The following is a 12,227-nucleotide window of genomic DNA, read 5'->3' as shown; positions in this document are numbered from 1 at the left end:
CTTTTCAGAAGCCCACTGGGGGGAAAAAATGGTTTCAGAGGACTTTTCTTGCATAAATATTTAGCGACTAGGAGAATGTCAATAATGACTGTTCTGTCTGTCATCAATATCTGACTTTCAGACCGCATCTTTACTGTCTTTCTCTTTATCATGTACAACAGATTAACCAAAATAACTCTGTGAAATACATATTGGCAGATTTTTTTTTATCTGAGGTTTATAATTGTAAGCATTTTTTAAAAGATTACTATACAATAGTTACGTCAAAAGAGTTCATCTTCATAATTGTCCAAAATGGGTGAAGTGGTTAACTCCACACAATAGATAACAATGTAAGTTTCATAGCAATCTGAAAGCCAGGAACACAAACCATTGTCACTCTCCCCACCCAACCTATTATAACTGTATTATGACTTTCAGTAACTGCCTGAAAATTCTTTAGCATTTTATGTTATGTTATGTTGTTGGATATTAATTTGTGAAAAAGTACAAAACTGAAAGGGATAGTAGTTCCATTTTGCTCTGCTTCAGTGGCATAGCTAATGATCACGTAGCCCACTGCCAAGCTCAAAATGATGCCATGGAAATGACGTCAGAACCAGAAGTGACGTCACACCTGGGCTTTTATAAAAGTGAAAATCAGGGGGAAACCTGCCTCTTCCCCACAGCAGCTCACCCCACCTACTTGCTCTGCTGCCTCCCCCTAGTCAGTGGCATAGCTAAGGCATCTATCTGTCTGCTACCTTGGATCAAACAAGATTTTGTAGCCCCCTCCCTGACAAAATCAAATTGAATTAATTAAGTAAATAAAAAGTCTAACCTTTGGTTAGAAACACTGTGCTGGGGTAATGAGAGACGGTTATTCTCCCCCGCTAAATATAAGAGGAACATCACTTGCAGAAGTGCCTCCTTACCCAGTTAGTAGGTGTAACTGTATTATGATACATAGGAATGAGAGCTGAATCATATTAACAAGTCTATAGTCAGTTTTGAGTCATCCTAACCAACTTTCCAGCACTGGCATGACTGTGTCAGTGGGGCATGTGCTGCATCCAGCAGTTGCGGGGCCGTCATGGAGGCCTCCTCAAGGTAATGCGATGTTTGCTCCCTTATGTCAAAGTTGCATTGGCCTTACCTTGCTAATGGAAAGTTGGTTAGGATTGCTCCCTAAGTGGCCATACCTTTTGATAGACTGCAGATATTCCAATGTGGTTTGTTTCATTGCATTCTGCATTAAATTACCTTTCCTATGATATCTAACATGATGGTATTATTAGAAAAAAACCAAGGTTTTCACAATTTTGGCCATTAGTGTCAAGCTCAGCATGTTGCCCGGTGCAACTGCTACCCCCTGCACCCCCTTAGCTACACCCCTGCTATGCATTTTGCAACTTGGTGCATAACTACGTTGCACAAAACCGATCTGAAACAGCACTCCTATGGCATCTGTTTTATGTTGCTGAAATACTGTAATGTTCTGCACATACAATATTTCTGGATTGCAAAGAATACCCATACCAGGGTTCCACTCTAGTAGATACAGCTGGGGCTAGAATTCCATATAATATACAAGAACCTCATACCAACTATTATGCAAAGTACTGTAGCAGTTGGAAAAGATACCATGGGCTTCTGTTTCAAAGTTGGCTCCCAGTGGCAAGTGAGCAGGACCCTATTTGTATACGGGGGTCCGTATGCTTGAATGACGAAAGCATCTTCTTGTGATAAGCATCCTGCCTTTCAAAACCACTTTTTTTTGCCATTACAACTTTGGAGATTTTCTTGCTGGGACTGGTTTTAATCAATAGCTCTCCCCAAGAAACACACTTTACTATCTCAAAAATAACTATCTGAATTGAACTGTTTGATTTTCTGTATTTTATATGGTGGCAATTCAGTGCACAGCCAAGTGTGCTTAACTGCCACTGCAACCAATGAGATTTAAGTGAACTTAACTGCCCAGTATTGTGCCCAGCATAGTTAACATGGGCCATGTTGCCTTGTGCAAGTCCACCCGCTTTGTTTTCTCTCTCTGCAAGCTACTAAGCTAGCTTCAGGAGCTGCGTGCTTCACTGTGTGTTCATTACTGAATATCTAAAGTAGTAATTAGCTTGTTAGGTTGTCAGCAAGCAAGTTAATTTCATTTAGACTTTATTAATTTCACTCCTGCTGGCAATTTCTTTTTAGCCACCTTTGCTCTTGACAACTTGGCAGTGATCTTATAGTCAACAGAGGGGACAAATATTACTATATTCTGGAGATGGCATTTATTTGGAAAGGACTATTAAATTAGGGATGCTGTCGAGAGAAAATGAGACATTCTGCTCCCTATTCATACAAGTGTGAGTAATATCATAACAAGTCCTATGATATTTATTTTACTATGACCCACTTTTAGATATATGTCTTCCAGTCTGTTTGCTACCGCTATTCTCTCTGAGACACACACCCCTGCCCACCTAATAGCAGTTTTGGAAGGGGATGAGACTTACATCAGAGAAAGGGCATGAAAGGATTAAACACAGTCTTCCAGAATAACAATCCGAAGAAGCTGATAATTAGCAAAACAAAAAATGTAGGCGATCCAAATCCTGTATCTTTGGCGTCCTATCTGGTTTGGGCCTTAGGATACTAAAGGCATGCCCTGGTATCAGTGAGGGTTCCATTCTGGACAACCGCAACATGGATACTGGGGACACCCTCTTAAAAGATAGGGAACACGGAGAAGGCGGCTAAAAATAGCTCCATTTACCTTAGTGCATCGCAACCACTGAGTCTTCAGCCTCTTCCTGGTCACTGGAGGCTCCTCCTTTCCTGCAATGTCACCCCAAAATGCAACATGATCAAGAAGAGAATACATTGCAATGCATTCTGTGGTGACACTGGGGGAGAGGAGGAGCCTTCAATGACCAAAAAGAGGCTGCAAGCAGCTCAGAAAGTTGTTTACAGCCATGAAAGTCTAATCTGCGGATACCAGGGTACGCTTGTATTTTCTGCTTATGATAAAAAGCTGTAAGTTATCTAAGCTTATGCCACAATTCATTTGTCAAGTACTACTGAAGGACTCATTTTGCTGTTGGAAAACAGACATGATTCTATGCTTATCTACTCAGAAGAAAAGCCCCACTGTGTTTAGTGGGCAGCCCAATCTGCAGCATGCTAGTCCAGGTGGGGCAAGCACGTGCACTGTCAAAGATGTCAAAAAAGCACATTGGAGTGGTGGGAATGAGAAAGCTTGCACCTGCAAAGGAGCAGTGTGCACCAGAGAAGGTAAGCTCCATGTCAGTGTTAATAGCTCACTATGTGGAACTGTTTATGAGCAGGACTCATATGCTGCAATTTTCAAAACCAAGCATTCCTCTGGAGGCATTGCAAGAAGTTGCCGCTGGAGCCAGAGAAAATTGTGTCCAGGTTCCCTCCAGTCTTCCAGCCTGTTAAGAGGTCCAGAAGCCTTAAGGATTAGGCAGCGGGAGGGGTTAGCCAGCCAGCCTCCTCCAGATTGCCCTCATAACTGGCTGGGGTTATGTGGAGCATCCCCACCCTCGTGCTTCACCCCTTCCTCCTTGCCAGGCTGCAATAGCCCGGCATGACAGCCTCCTAGCTCCCCAGTTCTGTGAGCACTTGCCACTTCTGCCTCTCCAGTGCCTGGTGCGCCCTCCTTGGGGCTGTACCCTGCTGATAAGGCGGGAAGACCCAGTGTCGCTGTTATTGCCACTGCTGGAAGGCTTGCTGGGTGGGAGATTGCCTGTGCTGGGTGCCCCAGGTGAGTGAGGCCCTAGGTGAGTGAGGTCCCGGATTCCAGAAAAATAGATTTTGTATTTTGTATTTGATTCACTATTCTAAGCCTTCAGGTTGGCAGTTCTAAAGACCAGATTGCTATTGTATTATAGAGCATTGTTATTTCAGAAAACAACAATGTTCTATAACACAATGCCAATCTAACAAACTATATAGCAACGTAACCAAGTCACAAATGGCAGAGCCAGCATGAGGGTTTAAACATTTCTGCAAGATGTTCTGTCACAGTACTCACCACTATTCATTGGTCGCCAATGCTATGAAACCTGTAGCATGTATAATACAGAAAGTGCTACATAGTCTGCCATATCATTGGTATAGGTGAGACACAGAGCAAGAGAGTGTCATGTCACTGAATAGCTCAACAAGTTGAAGGACTGCTGTAAAATCATAACAAACGAGCAGCAATTTGAACATGGCAGAAAACATTCACAGTGAGTCGCTGCACTTCATCCTCAGGCAAGCATAATTAGCATTATCAGAGAAAATGGGATCATTCCAAAAAAGGAAATGTAAGTTTGTCTGATTGTCTCTTCTGACTCAGATCTTATCCTAAGAGATCTCGAACCATCAGAACATATCAGGGAAAATTTCAAGCCTCAAAGCACAAGGGCACCCCAAAGTCTGGAATCTATATGACTATTTGCATCGCGCAACCTAGGTCATGAGAACAATCCAAAAGATTTTTAAAAACCCAAACCTTAACAAAGGTAATGAATTCTTCCACTTTGTCATTGGCCATCACCAGCTTTTTCTGTACTACTTCAAGTGCCTGTTCGCTTTGCCTTGCCAAACCATGGAGTTGCTGAGAGGCAGTTGTTTCAAGCTCTGTCATGACACATTCAGCCTCTGCCATTTTCCCTTCTAGATTGGTAAGTTTAAGCTCCTGAAATAAAATTGCATGAAATTTGTTACTTTATTAAACATCAAAGGGCGCAATCCTAACCCCTTATGTCAGTGCTTTCCAGCACTGACTTAAGGGCAATGCAGCTCTGAGGTTAAGGAACAAATATTACCTTACTTTGAGGAGGCCTCTGTGAGTGCCACCCAACTGCAGGATGCAGCACACATTCCATTGGCATCACTATGCCAGTGCTGGAAAGCACTGACATAAGGGGTTAGGATTGCGCCCAAAGCCTCCTAATGCAAATGAATCATACAATTGAAGGGATTCCAGTCAGAGTAGTCCACTATATTTTGTGGATACATAGCAAATCCACCCCTCTCATTGTGAGGCCTCTTCAAGCAGAGTCAAGGTGAGAATTAGTTGCAAAAGTGGGAGAACACAGGCTTCTGTCTCAATTTGGGAGGACTTTCTCAAGCAAATTCTTTAACTTTCTTGACCAAAAAATTATTAAGCACTAATTCATAAATATATTTTACTGTTTAAAAAATTAACAGCAACTAGAAGATTATGGGCCCAATCCTATTCAACTTTCCAGCACTGATGCAACCATGACAACGGGGCATCTGCTGCAACCTGCAGTGGTGGGACAGCCATGGAAGCCTCCTGAAGATAAGGGAATGTTTGTTCCATTGCCTTGGGGCTGCATTGGTGCTGGAAAGTTGGATTGGGCCCTGTAAGGCATTCATAACTCACTAATCTTGAACCTAGAACAAATAGAATAGGGTTTGTTAACAGGGCATAGCACTCTTTAATTTCTTCCAAAAACTGCAGTACACATCTGCAGTTTAATTTAATTTATTACTATTAGATATTAATTTCTACCTGGTGAGAAAAGGAAAGATGATAGAATGCATGAAACATGATAGTATGCATGAGCCTAAGGATGCCTCCCCTCTCCTACATCACATTCTCCGTTTGCAGTTTGCAAACTGCAAACTCTCCGTGGCTAAGTTTGCAGACGACACCAAACTTTTCCGAGTGGTAAAGACCAGAAGTGATTGTGAGGAGCTCCAGAAGGATCTCTCCAGACTGGCAGAATGGGCAGCAAAATGGCAGATGCGCTTCAATGTCAGTAAGTGTAAAGTCATGCACATTGGGGCAAAAAATCAAAACTTTAGATATAGGCTGATGGGTTCTGAGCTGTCTGTGACAGATCAGGAGAGAGATCTTGGGGTGGTGGTGGACAGGTCGATGAAAGTGTCGACCCAATGTGCGGCGGCAGTGAAGAAGGCCAATTCTATGCTCGGGATCATTAGGAAGGGTATTGAGAACAAAACGGTTAGTATTATAATGCCGTTGTACAAATCGATGGTAAGGCCACACCTGGAGTATTGTGTCCAGTTCTGGTCGCCGCATCTCAAAAAAGACATAGTGGAAATGGAAAAGGTGCAAAAGAGAGCGACTAAGATGATTACGGGGCTGGGGCACCTTCCTTATGAGGAAAGGCTACGGCGTTTGGGCCTCTTCAGCCTAGAAAAGAGACGCTTGAGGGGGGACATGATTGAGACATACAAAATTATGCAGGGGATGGACAGAGTGGATAGGGAGATGCTCTTTACACTCTCACATAATACCAGAACCAGGGGACATCCACTAAAATTGAGTGTTGGGCGGGTTAGGACAGACAAAAGAAAATATTTCTTTACTCAGCGCGTGGTCAGTCTGTGGAACTCCTTGCCACAGGATGTGGTGCTGGCGTCTAGCCTAGACGCCTTTAAAAGGGGATTGGACGAGTTTCTGGAGGAAAAATCCATTATGGGGTACAAGCCATGATGTGTATGTGCAACCTCCTGATTTTAGGAATGGGTTAAGTCAGAATGCCAGATGTAGAGGAGGGCACCAGGATGAGGTCTCTTGTTATCTGGTGTGCTTCCTGGGGCATTTGGTGGGCCGCTGTGAGATACAGGAAGCTGGACTAGATGGGCCTATGGCCTGATCCAGTGGGGCTGTTCTTATGTTCTTATGTTTAAACTGGCACTGCCCAGGGGCTATTTGGAGTTAAAAGACACTCAGGGGAATGATACATGTGACTGTGCATCACATCAAGTTTGGGCATAAGTGTTGTTTCCTGTGTGGGGCATCAAACACAACTATCCTTTTGGTAATATGCCCCAAGAGTATGTTCTATGTTTCAAGTGAATCTGTAGTAGGGCTCTTGTTTGACCAAGAGATATGGAAGATCTGGGTCATTATTTCTAACACTCAGAGGATGAGCAAAGTTGGCTCAGACACTGTTCAAACATTTTTGATCAAGTATGAGAAGAGTGCTTGACTTGGATTCATGTCCACCCTCTTCCCATTTTTCTTCCTCCTCTTCCCCAGACCAATACATGAACCAAAGCAATGCTCAATGGTGCTCGTTGAACCACCTGTTTGAGTCCAGGTTGAAGGAGGGAACAGAGGGCCCAGGATGTCTCTGAGTGCAAAATAATCTACCTACTGTCAAATCATACATAGCTTTCTGCCTATGGAAAACATGTTGGGAAGAAGAGAGAGAAGTTCAGGCACACTGTCGGACTTCTTGACCAGTGACTTGGTCTTTCTCAAATGAAACAAGGCTTCATCGCACCAGTTCTAAGTGCAGACTGACTGGGGCAAACAGAGACATGGAGATGTTCATCACATGTATGACATAACATGTTAATGTTACAGAGCATTCTATTACAGTTCCCTTAAAACAGTTTCAGAGACAGCTTTTTGATATTATGTTCCTATGCCATAATGCTGGAGCTCTCTGCAATATCTTGTAACATGGCTTCAAATCGAAGAGAATAAAAGTCATTTAGAGATGAGAATAGTAAAAACGTTTAGTTACCGACTATATAACTTTTTAATTGTAATAAATACAGTACATAAAAAAGATTAAGTAGGGAAGAAACAAAATACTCCATGTGTGAAATCCAAATAACTGATAATCATGTACCTTTTTTCCCAACTCCTCCTTAGCTTTGTGATGCATCTCCTCATACTGTGCCTTTTCTTTTGTAGCGACAATAAGCCTTTGCTTCAGTGAATCAATTGATGTTTTTTTGTTTGAACAGTCTTCGGTCAATGTCTTTACCTGAAGTAACACCAGGAGAATATTTATGAAAGTATTAATCATTTTGATGGAAAACCTAAAAAAAATCTGGTAGTGAAAATCATAACTCTATTCAATTTTGCATATTTCTTGTGCTATCCTGTGTGAAAGGGAAGACTGCAATCTTGCACCTGTTCATGCATCTCACTGAAATCAATAGAGTTTATACACATGTAACTGGTCACAGTATTATAACTTTTTAGTTATTACAAGATTCAAGGCATTTTTTTCAATTCAAGAAACCAGGTGTTCCTATGTGGGAAATTCAGTTATTTAGAGTATTAGACAAATCACGTTCTGAGGGAAACAGATATTAACCCCATAACCCTACAGCTCATAAGCAGTTATGATAATTTTTTCTGGATTTCACTCAAATCGATTTATCAAACCAGTGAAAATAAATAATATACAACTTCTATGTGGTGAACTGCAAGCAGACATTTTATCTCACCCTACTGTAACTGGAAATGTACAAGACTTCAAATGATCACAGAGTGAATGCAAAGGGCAAAGTACATCACTAAGCTGTTTTCTGCTTAAAAATAAAATCCAAATCAGGTATTTACTCACCATCTTCATTTTGTCTGTGATGCCCCCTACCCTACCCCACCCATCTTTCTTTGGCTGACAATTTCTTTGTGACATCTTCTCCCTGACAGAGAAGGCAAGAGGGGAGTTCTCTCTGGAACTGACAACTGCTTAATAACTGCCAGCACAGGCTACTTTGAGCACCTGCTTTTAAAGAGAATCAAAGTAGTGCTTGCCTGAAAAACTATTGCTATTTGGGGGTTGCAGAGTGTGCAGCCTTAGGGATTCCAACACATAAGCTGTGCTTGCTGGGATAAGGGGACAAACGCTGCACAGGCAGTACGCGGAAGGTGCCATTTCAGTTCCAACCCCTTTCAGCATCTGTAAAGTGCATTAAATATTTATGGGGGGGAGCAACCTGCAGGATAGCATAAAATATAATCATTAAATATATAACAGCAGAAGGGAGGACAAGTGACTATTATTATGCTAATTTTCAGGTAATCTTTTCCTTTGCACTAGCATTAAACTGGAGCTTGTCATGAAGCAGATAGAAAAATATTTTACGTATCAGGTAGAATCTTATTTGAACTCTGTTTTTTCTAATGAAACTGCCAAGCCAATGAGATACACTACGTAACATGTTCAGACAACAGACATTTAGTTCTTACATTTGATTATTTGACTGTTAGGATGGCACAAATGTGCTATCCTTATGTACAAATGGAATTATGACGACTGCTACAATTAATCAATGAAATCTGACAAAATTTCTAAATAGATACAAATAAAACACATTTTTTTAAATGCATGAGATGTTCAAAACTGTACAATGGTGTGATTAGATTAATTTGAAGTCAGCATTTCTGTTTGTGAAACTCATTTGGGGGGGATTAAAATGAATAAAAATCATGCAATACCTTTTCTTCAAGAGTCTGTAATGTTTCATTAAAGGTTTTCTCCTTTTCCTGATTTCCTTTCATCCGCAATCTCCAATCGTCTATTAAATGCCTTTTCATACTTATGTCTCTTTCCATTCGAGAAATTCTTGGAACAAGAAGGTAATGCAATATTCACAGAATTATGAAACATTACTAGCATGTGTTTATTGTGAATAAGTAAAATGCATGACTCCAGTGAATACCAAGCTTTGTACAATTTGCCAACCACAAGGTGTTAGAAATAGTTGGAATCTTCCACACAAATCAAAACATAAAACTCTGTGGGTTTCTGAATCTTAAACATTACATTTTTATTTCAGTAGAAATGCATAGCAATTCAGACAAAGATGAAGATGATAATGAACAAAGTAGAATTAAATTACTTTACTGTATACTGACAGAAAATGCAGATGGGGAAAAATAAAATAAAATTTTAAGAAGTTAACTATCTGCTATGATTATGATTATACACAAAAGTAAAAACATACTAAAGGGCAACAAAGAAAATGTATCTATGAGTAATATGTGTGCAAGACTTACACTCTATTTCCTTGATAGACACTGCTTTCATACATGGAGCACAACAGTTTAAGAAGTGCTTCACAACTGAATATCGAACCCGTGGAAATGAAAAGAAAAGAAAACCTGTCTCGTGTCAGTCAGACAAGTAGGGCAAAAATGTATACCCTATTACTTGTAACTATTTTTGCAGTGCTATCAAAATAGTCAGTATGATTATTATACACAATACATTGTTGTTGATATCATGTCAGTACCACATAAAATCAGCCAGAAAACGATAGCATAGTAAAAACTGATGGAAGGAATTTACATTTGAATGGACACATCAGTGTATTGGGGGCAATCAAGTAGATTACTTCTAGCCAAGAACATTCAATATTTACTATATAAAATAATGGCAGGACACAGCCATATCTGAATACTAAATCTAAACAATAAAGCTCCTGAGTTCTTTAGTTGTATCTTAAGGCAATCAATAAAATATGCATTTCATTAAAGCCTTTTAAGGATATTCCCATACTGAAGGTGAAGGAGTTACAGCAATTAAATGTTTATTTTTATTTATCAAAATTACATATTAGAAGGTTTACTCATTTGTGGGTACCGAGTCTAACATATGACTAGACAAAAGAGTTTTTAAATATATAGTATGCACTTTAAGAATATATGAGGATAATTAAAATACAGTATTATGTAAGATGAGACGAATACCAAACTTAACATATACCTTAGTGAACTCAAATATAAATAAGCCTAACTGCTCTTCTGCACTTTTTACAAATGTAAACCTGGATGTTTAATCCAGTTTAAGCATCTAAACCTTGACAGGTCTCTCAGCCCTTAGGCAAAGAATCACTGTATTTGAAAGATTACTTTTAGCTGTACTGAGGTATTCATTTCGATTTACATTAAGGATATCCAGGTCCACACTGGGACCTCAGATGTGATTTTTGATATTCTTATTGCAATGCAGAACTTGTAGTCAGTTGATAACTCAATGCTTTATTAAAACTTGTATCAACATGCACTGCATTTTTCCTAAATATCACAACAGTCTCAAATATGTATCAAAAAGCAAAAAAGAAAAAAAAAAGCCATGGTAAGAACACTTTCAGAAAAATGTCCACACTTTTTCATTTGAAATGCTGTTGAAGTGATCACATTTCAGCCACTGGGGGGAACCAGACACAACAGATAGACAAAGCAAACCTACTTTTCCTGTAGTTCCCGCATCTGTTCTTCTTTTCCTTGGACTTCGTTTTTCAAAGCTTTAATGGTTGATGACTGTTTAGTGATTTCATTATTTGCATTCTAGATTGAATAAAATATTTATTAAAGCCACAACAGAGCAGGTTTAGTATTATTCAAAGCATAACCGACAACGATCTTGTTTCTTACAGGAAGATTTACTGTTCAACAGTTTAGTCTATTTTGATCACCACTAAACAATTATTAGTGTACATCACAGTACAAAAGAACATCTTTTGTTTCTATGCTTAGAAAACGTCTCTTTAAATGCACTTTGCTAATGCTTCACAATGCTAACATTATAGTTAAAATAGATATTTTTCAGGGCCAAAGATAAATATATTCAACTCCTTTATGGTTTGACTACAGACATGTTCCATCAACTGTGCTTCCTCACAGGTTAGGTGAGGAACAAAAGGGCACATGTTTAAGAGATCAAGTTTTTCTCTCATGTCTTTTATCTTCAAGATCTGCTACAGACCCATGAGTTACGTAAGCAAACAGGAATTGACCCTGAAGGATTTTTGTCTGTTGTCCTCAGTAGTGGCCATGAAGAAGATTAATATCATTTGCATCACTTCCTATTCTCACCTCCACTCTGAGATACCTGTTCTGTCTGAGATACCTCTTTAAAATACCACACAAACACCAAATAGCCCTAAAATTTTAACATAAGCAAAGGTGTCAGCCTGAACAGAAGTTTTCTATCTCATCTGGATGCTGCCCAGAAAAATCTCATTGCACACAGATTTATACATAATTTTGTGGTTCAAAACTAGCTATTTTAAGCAAATTCTGCTGAAAGTGTATTAGTTACTTAAAAAAAACCTCTCAGTTAATTGAAATGATTCTACTTTTTGGTAGAGTTTCATGGCTAAAACTTGGTAGTATTAAAATGTCTCAGTGAATTGCATTTCAGCACATAAAGTAAATGGTATTTAAAAATGCATAGCAAGAAATGAGTTCACAACAGAAGTGTGCATCCCATTTTGCAGGTTCAGCCATTGTTACTGGCTCTGGGAATTTACTCATGTGGTGTTAGAGAGAGTGGAGAGATCAGATAGGCAGTAAAACAAAATACTTCTGGAATGTTTCTCTGCTCATTGCAGGCTTGTAACTCCCATTAACATTAATGGGAGTCTTGCACACAGTATTGTTCTCCTCGAGGGAAGTATAGATTCTGATGTGAAAAGTTAGGTGCAAA

The 12,227-nt window shown here is 39.7% G+C and overlaps 1 protein-coding gene across 3 annotated transcripts in view; it reads right to left on the bottom strand.

The window, feature by feature from the left end:
• CNTLN (centlein) overlaps positions 1-12,227 on the bottom strand; it is a 248,268-nt gene that overhangs the window by 44,341 nt on the left and 191,700 nt on the right. For all 3 annotated transcript variants that reach the window (XM_066615164.1, XM_066615162.1, XM_066615163.1), the window contains 4 exons: positions 10,989-11,086; positions 9,233-9,359; positions 7,629-7,766; positions 4,499-4,684 (listed from right to left, as the gene is read on the bottom strand). In XM_066615164.1, the coding sequence (XP_066471261.1) occupies positions 4,499-4,684; positions 7,629-7,766; positions 9,233-9,359; positions 10,989-11,086 (549 nt within the window). The remainder of the gene's footprint in view (positions 1-4,498; positions 4,685-7,628; positions 7,767-9,232; positions 9,360-10,988; positions 11,087-12,227) is intronic.

Source organism: Tiliqua scincoides, chromosome 2 (assembly GCF_035046505.1).
Source record: "Tiliqua scincoides isolate rTilSci1 chromosome 2, rTilSci1.hap2, whole genome shotgun sequence".
Classification (NCBI taxonomy): domain Eukaryota; kingdom Metazoa; phylum Chordata; class Lepidosauria; order Squamata; family Scincidae; genus Tiliqua; species Tiliqua scincoides.
The sequence above is the reverse complement of the archived record's forward strand: the minus strand, read 5'-3'. Positions and strand labels throughout refer to the sequence as shown.